At 43.3% G+C, this 20,492-nt stretch overlaps 1 protein-coding gene across 6 annotated transcripts in view; it reads right to left on the bottom strand.

Annotated features, from left to right (window-relative positions):
- The window catches only part of SGPL1 (sphingosine-1-phosphate lyase 1), a 74,782-nt gene that overhangs the window by 32,502 nt on the left and 21,788 nt on the right, over nt 1–20,492 (bottom strand). For all 6 annotated transcript variants that reach the window (XM_042960865.1, XM_042960861.1, XM_042960863.1 and 3 more), the window contains exon 3: nt 1,210–1,375. In XM_042960865.1, coding sequence (XP_042816799.1) covers nt 1,210–1,375 — 166 coding nt within the window. The remainder of the gene's footprint in view (nt 1–1,209; nt 1,376–20,492) is intronic.

Here is a 20,492-nt window from a genome sequence, read left to right as displayed (position 1 = left end):
GGAAAATCTTACAAGGACCAGGAGCCGAAACTGAGGGCAGGGTTTTGAAAGCTGGAGTGAACTACAATTGAGACAGGGCAATCAACCCTCGTTTCCACTTTAAGTGCAATGTTTACTACGCCATAACCCTTCACTGTTACTGGAACAGCTCAGTGGCTCTCTGCAGGGTAAGCAGGTAAGACAGAATGTGGCTTCTACGTCAACTCTCCCGGGGAAACGAGAGGAAAGCAGACAAAGTACAGTGAAGGAGCCCCTTGAAACAGATGTTATCAGGGAAGCAAAGGGTCCTGGAAATTTTAAACAAGTGAGAAATGACAAGCAGTCCTCTTCAATGTTATTGGGTTTTTTAATCCCATTAATTCAGGCGCCCGCTGCTACGGGTGGGGACGGGGCGCAGAGGAGTGTTACAGAAACACCCACCACTCCTATTTCACTCACCAAGCACAACCTGCAGGAGGAAACAATCCACAAGGAGGGAACGCGCAACCAGGTTTGGCCGGGGAGGAAGGGTGGGTGCGACCCTAGGAAGGATGGCGGACCTGCAAACACGTCACTTCTCACCTTTCCTGCACTCCCGAGAAGGGACCTCCTCTTCACTATGTCCCTCAGGCTCCCTGAGTCACCACCCGGGAAGCTCAAAGTGTGCTGTCTGCCCCCTGACATCAGAAGTTCAACTCCAAGAGGATAGGGACCCTGTATAACCTGTGTCGCTATCCCTGGACTCCAGCACGGTGCCCGGCACACAGCAGACATTCAAATGGTCACTGCAACAGGGCTGTCCCAATTTCACACAATCTGTAGTGAAAGGATGGCCTAAAATGAAAGTAATAAATTCCTGCTTGGGGAACTCTGGGCAATACAATTATGTTCCAGGCAAGAAACTAAACATGAGAAAGGCTTAAGCCATACTTTGAGATACCTGTGGATCCTTACAACAACTGATTTCTCAGGACTTTTTATGTAAGCTGCAGATCCAGAAAAATCAACAAAAGTAGTAACAGTTACATTCGAGTAGCTATTATAACTTTATGTAGACAACCTTATTATAATTTTACAGTCAGAAGACAATGCCCCACTTCCTATCTAAACAGATTTTAAAAATCAGAACCAAACCAAAGGCAAGAAATTAGTCCAATCCATCAGCCATGAGTTCTAAAGCTGGTGAAACTCCACTCTACCTTTCCAGACGGGAGGGGGCGGTATACTTACTCTCTGGCTGGAAGACGAAGCCATATACCCAGACTATCAGCAGGGTGCTCACGACACTGCAGGCAATCAGCTGCCAGGGCTCATACTTAGTACAATGTCCATTTACATAATTCTTGGCCTTTGTGGAATATACTTCCAAGATCTCAAGGTAGGGCTCAAAAGCCTTCTAGAAATACAAGGGGAAAAAAAGGAACATTACATTCAGAGAGAGAAGGGACTTCTGTTCTGCGGCCCTCCTTCTTCAAGGGCAAAGCCATTCATGACCTGGCCCCACCCCGGCAATACTCTTATCATGCTCTACAGTCCTCAAAGCTCTGCTTCCGAGTCAGGTGGACTTTGACAAGGGTTTTGATCTTCTGCCTTGTCTATAAAATAAATGGTTCAGCTGCATCATTTCAGCTCTAAAGCTTCACTACGACTGCAGTGCTCATTGCCCCACTCTCTTGACTCAAACGAATCCGCTGGATATGAAGGGCTCTCTCTTCCTCTCTACTTTATTGGAATCTCTCCCATCTGCTAACGCAGGGGGTGGGCAGATGGTTCTGTAAAAGGCCAGAGAGGAAACAGTTCGGGTGTCACAGGTCAGCCAGTCTCTGTTACAACTACTCCATTCTGCCGTTGGTAGCACAGACACCACCATGGAGGGCGGGAAATGAGTGACCACGGCTGTTCCAGCAAGAGTTCGTTACAGATGCTAAAACTGGAATTGCATATCCTTTCACAGATCACAAAATATTCTTTTTGTAAAAACAATTTTTAAAATGTAAAATGTCATTCTTAGCTCACGGACTGTACCAAAACAGGCGGCAGGCCCGATTTGGCCCACAGGCCACAGTCTGCCAATCTCTGCTCTCAAGCCCAACTTGACTACAAAAGTCTCTTTTCATAACTTTTTAAAAAAATTTTTTAAAGGTTTAGTTACTTCGAGAAAGAGAGAGATAGAGAAGGGGGGGGTGGGGAGGGAGAATCTCAAGCAGGCTCTGTGCTATCAGCATGGAGCCCAACGTGGGACTCGATCCGACAAACCATGAGATCATGACCTGAGCTGAAATCAAGAGTCAGACATTTAACTGACAGAGCCACCCGGGTGCCCCTTGATTACGAAACTCTTAAATTCTTATCATTATGTGTATCCCTCACAATATCTGGCACAAGCAAGAATAAAGTCCTCTCATCTGGACTCCTGAAAATTTCATGACCCACTCATGAAAATTCATCTCTCCCATTAAATTCTCCTCAGGTAGTCACTTGTGACTCCACACAGAGCTTATCACACTGTGCCCTGCAGTCAGTCTACTCATCTGTTTTTTATCTCTCTGACTACGTGGTTGGGTCCTTGAAGGCTGATCAGATCTTAATCATATTTATAAGCCCCCACAGTGCCCTGTACAAAACAAGTTCATCTGAGAGTTTGTTATTCATTCACTTATTCAACATTTGCAAAGGATCATCAGTATTTAAGGCATTAAGCTGGGGAAGCATTATGGTAACCATCACAAGGTCTTGCCCTCACTAAGCTTACAATCTAATGGGAAAGAGGTGTGTGGGTGTGTGTGTGTGTGTGTGTGCATATATATGTACACACACGCAAACATACACAGGCTGACGCATACATGAACAAATCATTCAAACTCATTAGGATCAATACTACAGAAAGGATATAAGTAAAGTGCTAAGAGAGACCACTAAGGAAGGCCTATCGAACTCACCTAAGAGGAGGTGGGGAAAATGTGGTTCGAAGGGTTTAAAAGATCTATCAAAGAAAATTCTCTTGGCAAAAAAGTTAAAAGGAAAAAAAAAAAAGAAGTCATACCAGGAAGAGAGAGCGACAGCTGCAAAAGCATTAAAAAAAAGTCTAGGGATGGCAAAAAACATTCGGCATGGTCTAAGAGCAGAGATGAGGACAGGGACCCATCTGTCTCAGCACGTCTAGGTCCGCAACACAGAGCAGAGTGCCCAGCGCACAGGCCACACCACACAGCACTTGGATAGTGGCTGACCAGGACCAAGTGCATGAGTGAACATGTCAGTTGGAGAACGGAGACTGGGAAAAGTACACTAGGTCCAGATTAGAAAGATTAGAAATGGTCTTAAAAACAAAAGACAAACAAACAAACAAAAAAAACCATGTACAGTGGGAATATAAATTGACAGGCAATTTTTGTAAAGTGATTTGTCACTGCCTATTAACGTTTTAAACATACTTACTTTGACCCAGATACTCCCCTTTTTGATATCTACATATCAAAGAGACAGGTCCAAGGACATTCACTTCAGTATTCTTTATAACAATGAAATTTAATATCCCAAATGTCCATTCATGGAGGAATGTTTAAATAATCTATAATACACACACTTTATGTATTCATACTATGCAGCATTTAAAAAAAAAGATCTGAATAAACCACATTAAAAATTCTCCAGAACATAATGTTGAGTGTAAAAAAAAGGCAAATTGCAGAACAGCAGGAAACAAAAGGCATGGGTTGTTAATCAGGAGAGCAATTTTTTTTTTTTTTAAACAACCTGATGGGAGACGAGGAGAAGGAAGCCAGAGGTCAGAGACACAAATTTTCGTTAAGAGGAGCTGAAGCAGTCTAGGGGAGAAATAAACTGGGTTTGCAGTCATGACATTGGGGCTAAAAAGCAGCACAGATTTAAAAATGCTTTTTGGAGGTAGTACAAACAGGGTTTTCTAATTTCACAGATACAGGAAGTAAGTAGGGCATATAGAAGTAAGGAGTGGGAAGAATATAGGTAATTCCAATTTTTCAAGTTCATGTTTGAGAGACTGGGCAAGTGGTGTCACCATTAAACCATGGTAGACTAGACGAGAAAGGGAAGCTGAAGAAGGTAAAGGAGATTTTGAGATAAAGATAATGATACTAGTTTGAGTTATGCGCCTGTTAGAGATCTACATGCAATGTTCTAGTAGGAGTGTGAAAGCTTAGGAGGAGGACAGGTGCTCGACAAATGTTTACTGAAAACACTCCTATCCTTGGCAATTAGATTTCGGTATAAGGTCATTAACATCAGGCAAGTGCTGGCTTCCCTAGAGGGCTATCCATGGAAACACAGCTTATCTGCAACTCCTTCATAGCTCCTGGCCATTCCCCAGAGCCCACTGTTGCTATCAACAACCTCAATCCTGCACAGCAGTGACCGTGCTGGTCAGGACCTGAGGAGGACCAGAGGACTCTACCATCATCAAAGATGTATCATGATTTCCATCATCATAAAGAATCTTCTGGTGTTAACGCTATGATCTAACCAGATGGCTAAATAGTTATATGGGACACTTGGCTGACTTATGCGGAAGTGCCTGCAACTGTTTTAGGGTCAGGAGTTCAAGCCCCACATTGGGCATGGGTCCTACTCAAAAAATAATAAATAAATAGAGTGATAGATAGATAGTGTGTATGAATGGGATGATGGAAGAAATAATCACGCAGATCAGCTTTTCCTCTGGTGATACTAGTTCCTAATTAACCCAGAAAATAGAGGTTACCTATGTCAAAAGATGCCCGTAGATATTCTCAACTTTTCTTAGCACTTAACAAAGAGTAATATAATTAGCATTAGGGAGAGAGCAAAGAATCAGCAAATGCAAACTATGTCAATTTTCAAAAAGCCTATTAAGATATGAAGGCATTCCTCGCTAATATTTATAAAATTACTTTCAGCAAGAATATATGTTCTTGCCAACTGCTATAAGATAATGCGAGTCCTTAGATTCCAAGTCCTTAAACACATCTCCTTAAGAAGAGATATATTTCTATATTCTCCTACTCCAAAGACAGAATGATACTGTATTTGGAAAGGTCCTAGTGAGCTTTTTGAGTAGGCAACTAGTTGGTCACGGAAATTACATCTCCTGGCCTCTCCCAGGTCCTTCTAGGTTACTACAAACAACCTAGGCTCAGTCCCCAACGAATAAGCACCTCACAGCACTAATGGCTCACTGCTTTATAGGGCTCTGTGGGCTAAGGTGTGCTATCTCCTTGGAAAAAAGGATGAGGCAGTCCCTTGGGGCCTTGCAAACAGCACAAACCTCAGGCTGGATCCTGATGCAATACTCCAGCCCTAGGGAAGAATACAATCTAAATGCTGAAGGGAACTTTAGAGATAAAGCCTACAATTGCACTTTATAAAACAGAAGCCCCCAAGTGAAACAGCATGCCCAGGCCCATCCAGACAGGCTTGTCAGAACCCAAGCCTCCTGACTCAGTGTTCAGTATTCCTTCAATTCCTCATTCTAAGTGTTCATGGACAGAGGATCTCTTAACACATTACCCTCCAGTGCCATCCCTAGGGTTTCCTTCTCCTAATTTATGTTCTTGGCAGAATCTACCTTGGATGTACTGCACAGATCATAACAAACTAAAATTGTATGCATGGGTCATGACTACAGGTAAACAGGTCTACATAGAAACAGCACAGAAACTTAATATAGTTATAATTACTATTTCCCACCGTGTCTTTTTGCTTACAGAAGTACATTTTTTGTCTATATACACCTGCATATATATTAATGATTACAATACTCAAGCTTTTGTTTATGTCAACTTAACCTACATACTGTCTCTGGAAACACAAGAACTCTGAATGGTCATCCACGAAGGCCACTAGCTTGCTGTGCAACGCCAGGCAAATTATTTCACCAAGCTGTGCCTCTACTCTTTATCTAGAAAAAGGGACACAGAATAACAGTCACAGAATAAATAAATTGTGTTTGTGTCTATGCGTATCTGTGGGGGTGTGGGGGGGGTGTGTGGGCATTTATCTCCGACCCCTAAGAGAACGGTGGTTTTGGTAAAAACTCCGCAAGTAGAGTACTCCTTCCTTTCCAGTCTGTCATCAAATTGGGAATGTATTCCTCTAGAGGATAAAAACAAACAGAACACTCTGCCCACCGAATATATGTAAAATGGTGACAAAGAATACCGTAAATTTTTGTAAAGCATAATATTAAAGAAGAAAAGACAAACCTTCGTGGTAGGAGGATTCAAAATATTAACTCTTTTAAGAAGCTACTGTCAAATAAGGACGAGGAAACTACACGGCCTTTCTCTTCTTACTCATTCCATGTCTAATCAAATGGTTTAGGTTTTAGCTGATGCCTGGAAGACATCGAAATAGTACTCAATCATCCTAATCATTGTTAGACAAAAGGAGCTGCAAGAACTCATGGGAGCTTGGTGGCGTGCTATTCCCAATCATGTTGAACTCTTTCAACCCCCAAATCACTTCAAGGGAGCAAGACACTTTCCTAAAAGTAACACAGCAATGGAAGTCTACAAATTCTGAAAATCTGAGACATGTTATTTGTTAGACCATGGGATTTCAAACTTTTCCAATACAGACACACAGAAACCATTTTACAACCATCTACACACATAGCAACAGAAAGATATGGAACCAAAACAAAAGTTTCCAGAATAATGTACCTAACGCCTTATTACTTGTGATGCACTTTTTTTTTCTATGTCTGCTTTCTTTCTTTAGATGTTTGACCCATTGAATTGATTCTGCATCCCTCTAAATGGATCCTGACATTCAGGTTTAAAAGCAGTGCCTCAGCGATGGTATTCCCAGCTTCTTTAATTAGAGAAGGCGGTTGTGTAATGCAGTGAAGGCTGTTAACACAGAGGTATTGTGCAGCGTACAAGGTCTCAGCGCTTTTTACACTTATGATTTATTCTCTTCACATTTCTGCGAAGCCAGGATTATGATGTGATGAAACAAGTCAGTCAAAGAGATGCAGAAGTTTCTTCCTTACTGGTACCAGCCCAAGGCGATTCCCAACAACTGCTAACTCTTCCCGTCCCTAAATGACTTCAAGAGCACAAGATTCCACAAGCAAGTTCCCACCGCGGCACTACCCACACCTCTTCCCCCAAAAAACTCCTTTGAGAACTAGCACTGAACTTGATCAACTGCCAATGAGGCAGGGGTATTTTTTCCATGTCGAATTTCTTCATTGCCAATTTATACCAGAAGAAACACTGAATAGGACCAAGAGAGAAAAACCATCCGGCAGACGTTTCCAGGCCCGCAGCGGACGGTGCTTCCCTCCTCGGAGCTAACACAAATAACAACAATCCTCTCTCCAGCACCTCCCAGGGCGGACCGTCTGTACTCGTTTTATTCACGAGCAATGGCATCTCGGGCGGCTGCGGCGGCCCCAGGGCTGCCTCCCACACCCCCACCCGTAAGAGGAGGTCTCTTGGCAGCACATGCCCACGGCTACTGAAGCTCCCCGCCACTCGACAATGATTTTCCGAGCACCTACTGTACACGTGCTATTTTATAAGGATCAGAGATCACTTGTTTGCTTCACTTAGAACTTTCTCTCCCCTGCCAGACTCAAACATTAGGTGACCACCTGATCACAGAGGGACTAAAATTGAGAGAAGGCTAGAGGGGCCATGACAAACATGCAGAAGAAAGAGCGAAGCACTCAGGAGCATTAATTTACTTGTAGAGAATACTTAGTAATATTTACGTAACTTAAAGTTTTCAATGGCTTTCATATTATTTTATTCATACTTTATAATCTCACATGGTCCTCAGGTTAAGAATGAACAGTTTCGGGGCTCCTGGGCGGCTCAGTCCGTGAAATGCCCGATTCTTGATTTCGGCTCAGGTCACGATCTCACGGGTCCATGAGACCAAACCCCGCACAGGGCTCTGTGCTGACAGCGTGTAGCCTGCTTGGGATTCTCTCTCTCCCTGCCCCTCCCCAACTCACGCGTGTGTGTGTGTGAGTGCGTGCTTTCTCACTCTCTCAAAAGTAAACATTCAAAGAAATAATAAATGTAAAATAAAATAGCAATAAAAACTTTAAAAACAATAGAATAAACAGTTTCACATCCTAGGTGGTGCAAAGTGAAATCAGAAAGGTTAAGTTTGCTCTACAGCAAAGTATTCAGTAGCAGAGTCAGAACTAAAACACAGGACTTCACGAGCAGAGTTGAATTCCAAGATGTCTGGAACCATCTCTCAGGGCTCCACAATATTACACACATCTAAACGTTTGCTGGAGGAGTCGGACCTAAAAGAAGAGAACTCAAGAAAACCAAATGCTGTGAGGCCCAGCAGAGGAAGCAACAAGTTATTCCAACATAGGTTCCCCTTCCTGCCCCTCCCACCTCAAAGAAAAGCAGGTTAAAGATCAAAGAAAAACATTCCCACTGTCAGGCTGACGGACTCTACTAATAATTTCCGAACTGCCACAGCGACACAGATTCCTTGCCAAAGAAAATGTGGCAACCGTGTTCAGTTGATTATTACCCAGCACAGAGTCAGCTAAGGTTTTCTGGTCAAAATCAAAGAGCGCGGGAGCTAGTTTCCCCAGCTTCCTTTGGCTCCAGTAACACCCTGTGCCACTCGAAATGTTCGCTTGTGCAAATGAGGGCTGCTGGCCACACGCAGACCAGAGTCCAAGCGTGAGTCTGTCTCTCACGGGAGGAGAAAGGAGAAACTCACAACAGTGACGCCTCACGGTATCACCGTGGAGTCACTGTGAAATCGGGATTCTGGGAAAGCCACTTTTCTGCTAAAGGTTCACCTTCCTATCACAGCACAATGACTTCTTTGCATTTCTACTATGCCAGATATCCAGTATGCCTCCATTCGGGCTATTTCTCAAGAGTCAGTCAGGGCCAAACTGCACTGGCCAACTGCACTGTGAGTTCATCTGTCCCAGCAGCAAAGCATTCAACCCTGGTGGGGGAGAACAGCCAAGTAACTGTTTTCACACGTGACCTCTCTTATGGTACCAAGTGCAGATTAGAATACAAACAACACAATTTTTCTATGTCCTACACTACTTTTAATGTGGTAAGAACCCAACAATTACTCAAATGAAGTAATTACAGTACCGCATCTACTCACCACTGCTCTGTAAGACCCCAGGGAGGATTCGGCCTCCCCTCTCCTGCATCTCTCCCACTGACTTGAACCTGTGGAGCAGAATCACTGGTATTTGTAACCAGACTGCACACACCAGCACCGTTCTGATGAGCTCACAAGATACATCGTCTCACAGCCACCAGGGACAACAGGTTAAAGACCAGTACATGACCACTCTCCATCCCTCACAGATGAAGACGCTGAAACCCAAAGGTCACACAGCCTCCCCACCCCTTCTTTTGTAGAAGACTCGCTCAGTAATTGACTTAACATATTATGAAGACTCAGTCACCAAACTCAGCGGCTATCCATCTTTTAGATGAGGGTAAAAAGGCATCCCCAAGCATCCCTGGAAGTGTGAGGGCCCAGTCACGTCAATCCATAAGACCGCTTCACTGCTCCTGGCTAATAACTATTCTTAAGCCAAACACTGATGAAAATCAAAACTTGCCACCACCCTGCAATGCTGCAGAGAAAAAGGGACTTGTTTTTCCTCTTCCGTCCACTTTCTTTACGTCTAGTACAACTACACACTTCACCACTCAACAGTTCTTCCAGAAGAGCCAGAAACCCAAGCTTTAAAGCAGGAATGGGCTGCTAAGTAAAAGAAAAACCTGTTTTACCCAGTTCACCCACTGTCTTAATGTCTTGCGATCAGATGGTACTCTAAAGCCCGGGACTAAGGTTAAAGAGTAAAGTTCAAGGACAGGAGACCCCAAAGAGTTAGTGTAGTCATTCTTACTTCCCTTCTGCCCTAAAAACACAGAAAACAAAGCTAATTAAATGGTTCTCTTTCATATCACATTCTGCAGAATTTCAAAGTGCAAACAGGTAAGAAAACACTATTGTTTTTAGAGCCTTCAAAGGCATTAATGTTTATCAGCAAAACCAGATCACAAGCCTGAAGGAAAAACTCCCTTGGGTCATTAAAGAAGTAAGAACCGAGCAATGAAACCAAATACAGAAATGTTTGAAGGGACTGAATCATCATTTATTAGGAGGTAAAGGGCAAACCATATACTTCCTCCAAAACTCCACTATGTGAAACAAGAGATCCGGTATCTGAGAAGTTCACCTCAACAAGCTTAACAGTCCACGTTTTCCCTTCCAGCCATGCCTCAAGAGTCAGAGGTACACGCTTGGTACTATTCCACAAACATTTACCAAGTCTAATAACTGCCCTACACTTAGCCCTAGATTATTCAGGCAAAGCACCTTACCATCACGGAGACACAATCTTGGCCTCAGAAAGGAGACTGACATGCCATGTTCTCAAGTCATTAGAAGCGTACTCATGGATGGGGCGCCTGGGTGGCTCAGTCGGTTGAGCGTCCGACTTCAGCTCAGGTCATGATCTCACAGTCTGTGAATTCAAGCCCCGCATCGGGCTCTGTGCTGACAGCTCAGAGCCTGGAGCCTGCTTCAGACTGTGTCTCCCTCTCTCTCTGCCCCTCCCCTGCTCATGCTCTGTCCCTCTCTGTCTCAAAAATAAATAAAAACATTAAAAAAAAATTTTTTTTAAAGTGTACTCATGGAAAATCAAAGCTTCTGAGCTTGTAAAAGCTGACAGCCCTAAACCTGCCAAACGGGTGGATCAGTTTTTGATTTATCTACTCATGGTCAGGACAAGGCATCAAGTGAAGACTGGTGTGGTTTCTGTCAACTAAGGATTCTGAGCCCCTGTCTTCTGTAATGCATCAAGAAAGGCACCATGGGGAGCTTAAACTAGGAGTGAATGCTAAATGCAGAAAACCAAGTTCAATAAGCAGAGGAACAGGCTGAGGGATGTTGAGGTAAGGGCAATTACGGGTTTCCTTGCTAAATAGATGGTCACCCAAAGGCAAGGCGGTAAGATGTGGGCAGAAGGTACTACTCAAACTTGACGGCCTTAACTCCCAGTCTCTCGTGGTAAGTAGCCCAGTGTGCACATACACGGAAGTCATCTTCAAATTACAAAAGTTCACTATCCTCTGAGCACTACAAATGGTAACTCCTTAGACTGCAAGCAAGGACCAGCAGAAATAATCCTGTATTCTACACACATAAAGGGGAAGTCTTGACTTCCCTGAGTATACCACAGTTGGGGAAGAAGTCAGAGGGCTTCTCCCTTCCCAGACTTAGTTTACTAAAAGGATTATCTACCTTTGTCCCTGAGTGAAGATACCTAGACTTTCCAGATTATATTTATAGAAATCTCCATTGTCAAAAGTCCTGCTGCTGTCAGAGATAAGAAACACGGAGCGTATGCCCAGAAGTGGAACCTAAGTCAGTTGCAAAGTCTACCTCTCTGGAGATTTCGAACATGTAATCTTATTCAAAAGCACAAACCAGAGACCAATCCCTGGGTCTCTGACTGGCCCTCAATTGATGTAAAACACCCTTTGGCAAGTGGGCCTTTAAAATCCAGTCACAAAGGAGCTATTTTTTTAAACTGAGGTAAGACACTCAATTTAAAATTAACATTTGAAAGAGTTTTAAACTTTTTTGATCATCAAAAGTGCAGAAGACATTGTGTGATTTCGATGGAAAATTATACATTGTCTAGGACGTCCCTCTATGCTACCAGAGTCTGATTCTAAGGAAGCTATTTTACAACTCTGGAAGTTGGAAATGATTACAGCAATGCAAACCACTCTTCATCTATAAACACGTAAAACCTGCCACGTGGTAAAGGTTCAAGTGACTTCCCTCTCCACTATGGAAGAAAATAGTTTGGGTGGCATTTGTGTACTCATTTTAATGTTCTTAATCTATAAATGTGTCTGTTCTTCAAGCACATGAAAAGATGCTCAACGTCGCTCCTCATCAGGGAAATAGAAATCAAAACCACACTCAGATATCACCTCACGCCAGTCAGAGTAGCCAAAATGAACAAATCAGGAGACTATAGATGCTGGAGAGGATGTGGAGAAACGGGAACCCTCTTGCACTGTTGGTGGGAATGCAAATTGGTGCAGCCACTCTGGAAAACAGAGTGGAGGTTCCTCAAAAAATTAAAAATAGATCTACTCTATGACCCAGCAATAGCACTGCTAGGAATTTACCCAAGGGATACAGGAGTACTGATGCATAGGGGCACCTGTACCCCAATGTTTATAGCAGCACTCTCAACAATAGCCAAATTATGGAAAGAGTCTAAATGTCCATCAACTGATGAATGGATAAAAAAATTGTGGTTTATATACACAATGGAGTACTACGTGGCAATGAGAAAGAACGAAATATGGCCCTTTGTAGCAACATGGATGGAACTGGAGAGTGTTATGCTAAGTGAAATAAGCCATACAGAGAAAGACAGATATCATATGGTTTCACTCTTATGTGGATCCTGAGAAACTTAACAGAAACCCATGGGAGAGGGGAAGGAAAAAAAAAAAGAGGTTAGAGTGGAAGAGAGCCAAAGCATAAGAGACTCTTAAAAACTGAGAACAAACTGAGAGTTGATGGGGGGTGGGAGGGAGGGGAGGGTAGGTGATGGGTATTGAGGAGGGCACCTTTTGGGATGAGCACTGGGTGTTGTATGGAAACCAATTTGACAATAAACTTCATATATTGAAAAAAATAAAAAATAAAAAAAATAAATAAAAAATGTGTCTGTTCTTTGGACCTTTCTTTCAAACTGGTTAGAACATCTGCCTGGTTTCCTCTTTATAAGCAAAGTAAAATTTTAATGTGTGTTCATTTTGTATTTGTTTCAGTGTCATGATTTTACCTTTTGTGAATTTTTTTTTAAGTAGGCTCCCTGCTTAGCATAGGGCCCAACGTGGGGCTTGAACTCATGATCCTGAGATCAAGACCTGAGCTGAGGGGCGCCTGGGTGGCTCAGTCGGTTAAGCACCTGACTTCAGGTCAGGTCATGATCTCACAACTCGTGAGTTCGAGCCCTGCATCGGGCGCTGTGCTGACAGCTCGGAGCCTGGAGCCTGCTTCACATTCTGAGTCTCCCTCGCTGTCTGCCCCTCCCCAGCTCACACACACTTTCTCTCTCTCTCTCTCAAAATTAAATAAAACATTAAAAAAAATTTTTTTCAGCAACAACAAAAAAAGGACCTAGGCTGAGATCAAGAGTCAAAGGCTTAGCCAACTGAATCACCCAGGCACCCTTTGAAAATTATCTTTTAACAAAAGCTAAAAACTCTCAGTCCCCAAACTTCCCCACAAAAAAAATGCTTGGGAACATGAAACCTGAAGATAATTACAAAGGGCTCAGGACATCCTAAAAGCCATCACTGGGGTCCATCTTCCCCAGGTTAATGACCCCCTCTCTAAAACGAATCACAGAAGTATTCTATTATATGTAAAGTAAACCCAAGACTCCTGTGTTCCCTGTAGGAGAAGTAGCATCCATTACTTCAAATTCTCCAGGACAAGCCTCAGCACTATAATAAAAAGGAACGACATTCTGATCCATGTTACAACAGGATGACCCCTCAAAACACCATGCTAAGGAAAACAGCTGATCATGAAAGACCAGACACTGTAGAATTCTGTGTGTATGCAGCACTCGGAATAAGGATATGTGCAGACAACAAGCAGGGTAGCGGCTTCCAGGCCCGGGGACTGCAGCCACATAAGGGAGTAAGTGTTACAACTGGGGGGTTTCTTCTGAAAATGTTCTGAGATTGTGGGGATGGCTGCACAACTATGAGAACACGATAAAAAATTGATGAACTGTACACTTTAAAAAAAAAAAGGGGGGGGGCATTATGACCCAGCAATTTCATCTCTGTCTACCAAACGTAGCTAAGACCAACCACCTAAGATCCACAGGCTTTCTTTAAAAACAAAAACAAAAAAAAACCACAAAAAAACCCCCCAAAAACCCAAAAGCCTTTCTGAAAACAAGTTGCCATATGGGCCAAAAACCAGCAGAAACTCTGCAATTCCAGAAACACAGAATAAAGCTTTGGACTCCAAATGAAATCAACCCTAGATGTCTAAAACTAACTTAGAAATTATATACAAACTAGACAAAGAGGATCACTATTGTCTTACGGTATGTATTTTTAAGAGTTTATAAACAGAATTATTAACTGCTACATTTTTAGATGAGGTTTTTAAAAAACACTTTCTCCTTTGGCAGCTCATAAACACACACTCCAGCCACTACCCGGGGTATGTGAAAGGGACAGCCACCTCTGAGTGCCGTGCTGAACTGACACTCGTCACGACTTCTGTGGGATCGCCGAGTGGCCTGTTACTAGTGTTCTATAGGCAGCCATGGTGCCCTGGAAAGTCTGGAATGGTAATCAAAAGCTTCTACTCTAATTTTAGCTCTGTGTGGCCTCTGGCACATTACTAAGTCTCGATGCAGCAGGATTTTGCTCATCTGCAAAAACAGATGCCATTGCTATAATTCAACAAAAAGTTCACCGGACAAAAAGATACCCCCATCTATCTACTCTCAGGGCTGCTGTGAGTATTCAGTGCAGTAAGGCAATAAGAAAGCAACCGCAGATAATAAACACTAAGTATTTGAGGAATTGGAATCTCTGTGAGGAAACATTCCCCTTTCCTTTTCAGTAAGCAGCAAGGACAAGTAACCTTTGCAATGTCTCAAGCAAAGTCCCACAGATAGAGCGGGGAGAGGCTGTAAGTGGTTTGATTCCCATGCCTACATAGTGTTTTCTTTTTTTCTTTTTTTTTTTTAATTTTTTTTAAGGTTTATTCATTTTTCAGAGACAGAGTGTGAGTGGGGAAGGGGCAGAGACATAGGGAGACACAGAATCTGAAACAGGCTCCAGGCTCTGAGCTGTCAGCCCAGAGCCGGACGCAGGGCCCCGAACTCACGGACAGTGAGACCATGACCCAAGCGGAAGTAGGACACTTAACCGATTGAGCCGCCCAGGCACCCCTACATTGTGTTTTCTTACAGAGGATGGTAGGAAGACGCCGGCGACCAGTGAGCTGTTCCTCCATTTAATAAGACACATGTTACATCAACTCTCGGCCTTCCACTATTTAATTCGATCAGAAGATTACAAGTGTCCTCTTACTTACAAAACAAGACTAAACTGGTTATCCACTTATGTTTACAGATCATAAGGCTGATTTCAGGCATCTGGACAGATTGCTGTTGACTGCTATAGTTACGAGTCTTGGGAAAGCATCTGAAATCACAAGCTTATCAAAAAGGGCTGGGCAATATAACCTTAGGCCTTCGTCTGCCCTGGCTGCAATGCAGCTAGCCAAGGAGCAGGTCTCCCATGGCATTCTTGTTTTTGTCCTCTGGTCCTTCCTGTTAGAGTTTGCAAACAGAATCTTCTATTTGCCTCACCTGTCCCAGCACCAGTAAGACTGGAACTCAAGACAGAACTGATGTATCCCTTTTTAGATCCGTCAGCCAAAATGCATTTCAAAGGAGTACACTTAAATGGCTTCAGAAAAAGCCTCCAGAAAAAAAGGTCTCCCCAATATGGAGCACAAAGTGTAAACCTACTGTAACAGCTACTTAGACTCCAAGGAGTTCCAGAGCACTATGATTTTACCTTCAAATTATCTGCTACAAATGGGGTTTTGCAAATCTAAACGTCTGCCCTTAACAGAAAACTCTGCTCTCTTTACGTCAAATGTTTATTAATAGTGATGGACGAGGTGAATAAGAATGCAGTAGGCTTTTCCTTTCCGGGGAAATTACAGAAACGGAGGGGTGTTTCACACTTTAAAAGTGCCTAACCTGCTTCAGGAAAGAGTTTTCCATGCTGTCTCCCACATGGAGCATGCAGGTAACAGAAATTTAAGATTTGTTGCTGGAAAGCGAAATGCAAAAGTTACATATTAAGAAAACCTTGTGGGAGTGTAAATCGGACAACCACTCGGGAAACCTGTCTGGCAGTACGCCCCATGACCTGGCAATTCTGTGCTTACCAAAAGACATGTTCAATCAAGAACGTAGAAGTGTCATTCAAAACAGCCAACACCAGAAACAGAAATGTTCGTCAACTGTAGAATGAATAAATGGTGGGATTTTATACATTGTGCAACTACACAGCCATGAGTTTTAAAACTACTGCTACCCAGGGGCGCCTGGGTGGCTCAGCGGGTTAAGCGTCCAACTTCAGCTCAGATCATGATCTCATGGCTCGTGAGTTCAAGCCCCGCGTCGGACTCTGCTGACAGCTCAGAGCCTGGAATCTGCTTCGGATTCTGTGACTCCCTCTCTCTCTCTGCCCCTCCCCTGCTCATGCTCTGTCTCGGCATCTCAAAAAATAAACGTTAAAAAATTAAAAAAAAAAAATACTGCTATATAAGGGCATGGCTGAATCTCACAGATTCAGCAAAAAGGATACTCAGAAAATAACGTGAACTGTATGTTTCCATTTATGCAAAGTTCAAAAATCAGCAAAACTAACCTACAGTGAGAAGAAAGATAACCTTTGGTGGGTACCAAATGCGAGGGAACTTGTTGGGACGCTGGCCATTCTTTGTACCTGGGCAGCGAGTACAGCATACTCATATGCAAATATAACTGACCTGTACCATTAAGATTTGTGCCCTTTACTGTAAGATATACCTCAAAAAAAAGAACCTCTTTTTTTTATGTTTTTTTAAGTTGACTTATTTTGAGACAGGGAAAGAGAGAGTGCACGAATGGGGGAGGAGCAGAGACAGAGGGAGAAAGAAAATTCTAAGCAGGCTCCGTGCTGTCAGTGCATAGCCCAACACGGAGCTTGAACTCAAGAACCGAGAGATCACGACCTGAGGCGAGATCAAGAGTCGGGCGCTTAACCAACTGAGCCACCCAGGCACCCGAAAACTCTACTTCTTTTGTAATTATTTTTTTTAATGTTTCTTTATTTTTGAGAGAGAGAGACATCACATGAGCTGAGGAGGGGCAGAGACAGGAGACACAGAATCCGAAGCAGGCTCCAGGCTCTGAGTTGTCAGCACAGAGCCTGATGGGGGACTTGAACCCACGAACCGTGAGATCATGACCTGAGCCAAAGTTGGACGCTTAACTGACTGAGCCACTCAGGCACCCCTCTACTTCATTTTTAAATTCAAAAGTGATTTATGGGACAGCAAGCTGGTGTACTCTGGAAAACAGTATGGAGGTTCCTCAAAAAACTAAAAATAGAACTACCCTATGACCCAGCAATTGCACTACTAGGCATTTATCCAAGGGACACAGGTGTGCTGTTTCGAAGGGACACATGCATCCCCATGTTTACAGCAGCACTATCAACAATAGCCAAAGTATGGAAAGAGCCCAAATGTCCATCGATGGATGAATGGATAAAGAAGATATGGTGTACATATATACAATGGAGTACTACTCGGCAGTCAAAAAGAATGAAATCTTGCCATCTGCAACTACGTGGATGGAACTGGAGGGTATTATGCTAAGTGAAATTAGTCAGAGAAAGACAAGTATATGACTTCACTCATAGGAGGACTTTACGAGATACAACAGATGAACATAAGGGAAGGAAAGCAAAAATAATATAAAAAGAGGGGGGGACAAAACAGAAGAGACTCTTAAATATGGAGAACAAACTGAGGGTTACTGGAGGGGGTATGGGGGGGGGATGGGCTAAATGGGTAAGGGGCATTAAGGAATCTACTCCTGAAATCATTGTTGCACAATATGCTATTTGGATGTAAATTAAAAAAACAAAACAAAACAAAACAAAACAAAATAAAATAAAATAAAATAAAATAAAATAAAATAAAATAAAATAAAATAAAGGTGATTTATCCACTTCATGGGATAATAGGACATATAAATAACAATGTGCCATAAGAATGGACTAGGAGGAAGACTGTTCCACAGTTTCTGCCTATACAACAGGCAAGCCATTCCTTCAAACACTTACAATCTGCCCATTTCATGACAAAAAGCTCACACAGATGTATTATATGAACTCAAAAAAGCACTGTCAGATAAAAAGCACAACCTCCTGGGTAAGATATAACAATTTTAAATCTGTATGCACCTGGTAACAAAATCTCAAAACACATACAGCAAAATCTAATAGAACTACAAGGAGAAACAAATAATTGATAAAGCATAAGGCTGGAAGAGGCCCGCACAAAACAGGAGCTCCAAAGAGTTAACAGACCTTGAAAAGGACACTCACCCTCACTAGTAATTAGGGGAATTCACCTGGAAATCAATTAGACTTCACCCCTACTGGACTGGCAAAAAGTAAAAAAGCCTTGTAAATACCAGGTTTCCCAAGCTGTGTAGGAACAAGAACTCTCATATACTGTTGCTAGAAGTATAAACTGTTGCAGCTTCTTCTGAAAAGTCTGCCATTATCTAGCGAAGTCATAATGCAGCAGTTCCACCAGGAGGACTAAATCCCAGAAAAACTTGCAATTCTGACCCCCTGTCACATACCAGAAAGTTCCTAATGGTAATGTTCAAAAAAGCCTCAAACTGGAAGCCACCCAAGTGCCCATCATGGAACGGATAATCTGTGACAGTCATACGATGAAATATTATGCAACAGTGGGAATCAAGGACCTAAAACCAATAAACTGCAGGGACCAACATGGATGAGTCTCACAAACACCGAGCAACATGGGAAAACCACAAAAAATACATATAAATCAATTTACAGCAAGTGAAAAAGCAAACAAAACTGAACTTAGGGAACGTATACATGGGGGTAACACTTTTTTTCTTTTTTTTTTTTTCCTTTAACACAGCAAGAGAATAATTATTCCCAAAATCAGGATAGTTCTCCCTAGAGGGAAGGAAAGGAGATGTCATCAGGGATTGGAGGTAAATGTTCTAAAGGGTTTTGTAAATGTTTGTTTATTTTTGAGGGAGAAAGAGAGTGAGCATGAGTGGGGGAGGGTCAGAGAGAGAGGGGGACAGAGGATCGGAAGCGGGCTATGCACCGACAGCACAGAGCCCGGTGAAGGGCTCAAACTCACTAACCGTGAGATCACGACCTGGGCTGAAGTCGGACGCTTAACCGACTGAGCCACCCAGGCGCCCCAAATGTTCTATTTTCTAGCCTGGGGGATAGATGTTATGACTGTTTTATTAAAACGTAGCGATGTGCTTTATACAGTCTTGTGTATGTATGCTAAGTTCCACGTGAAAACACCTTCAACCCAAAAGCAGGGCAAGCCCTTCTTCCTGCCCTTCCTCTTCCTACCTGAGAAAACATGAACCTGACAGCTCAAGCTCAGCACGGCTATCCTGGACCAGGAGGGGACACACCATGTGCGGGGGAACCTCCTCAAAGACCTAGGAATGGCCACGTCAGCCATGAATTGTCTACTCTGGGTTCCTCTTACTTTAGAGAAGTCTTTTTCTACCTTTTAAAAATCGCCATGACTTTAGTTTTTCTCTCATAAGCAGCCAAACCTAACCGGAATGGACGTGTTCAGTGATCTGGACAAATGAAAACCTTTCTGACAATTCAAGCTGTCCAACAATGGCAAGAGCTCCCTGAGAAAGCATCCCACACCCTGGCAGGGCACTGGGGGAAGGATTTCCACAGAGCAAAGGGAAGCTGGACTGCAGGATTTCTAAAGGCCCTTGAGGCAATTAAGATTCTGAGGCTACCTCTGGAAAAAAGCAGCTCTGGCCTTGCCAAAGCCGTGGCGACACTTTGCCTCTGAATCTATCCTTCTGTTATCGGCGAGAACATTCTTTCTCTAGAACATTCCATCTCCTATCCATTTTACCAGACTCTGCTAACAAGCTGTCTTCTCACTTGTGCCTTTCAAAACTAACTTGACCTCAACTTTAGCACACTGGCTATCCTCCCTTGGTTCCTCCACGCCCTCAGCCCAACCTTCCACCTCTATGTGCCTCAACGGGCTGCCCTCCACGAAGTAAATCACCCAGGCTCCCTTTCCGGTTGGGTTTGGCCAGCGAAAGGCTCCAGCATGAGATCAGAGGGTGGGAAAATTTTGACAGAGTCTGAGGTATTTATTCCCCTGGATTCCCTTCCTGCAGGGCTACCGGCTGGCAGTGGCAGAAATCCTATGGGTCACTCTCGCCTACAGCTAACCTCTCAAGGTTCCAGAAACTACTGCACCTTTGCCCCTTCAAGCCTAACAATGCTAACGGCTCTTGGCCTCGAGGTGTTTCGCCAACCCCTACTGGTCTTCCTCGACTCTGCCCAGTTTGTAAATAGTCCTCTCATCTCCTCAGTCCCACTACTGGAGGCTCCCAGGAGATAATCGATATATCCAACCGATGACTCAGCCTGTACTACTCTATCTTCCCAGATGCCTCGTATTTCCTCTTACCCCACAGCATGGTTTTTCTCCCAGTAATTCTGTTCTGCATGTTTCCTGATTCACTATAAATCAATTCCCATAGAAAATTCTTAATCCCACGATGATGGCCAATTGTGCCACCAATGTATGCAAACTATGTAACAGGACATTGGGCAAAGCCT

Source organism: Panthera tigris, chromosome D2, assembly GCF_018350195.1.
Source record: "Panthera tigris isolate Pti1 chromosome D2, P.tigris_Pti1_mat1.1, whole genome shotgun sequence".
In the NCBI taxonomy this organism is placed as follows: Eukaryota; Metazoa; Chordata; class Mammalia; order Carnivora; family Felidae; genus Panthera; species Panthera tigris.
The sequence above is the reverse complement of the archived record's forward strand: the minus strand, read 5'-3'. Positions and strand labels throughout refer to the sequence as shown.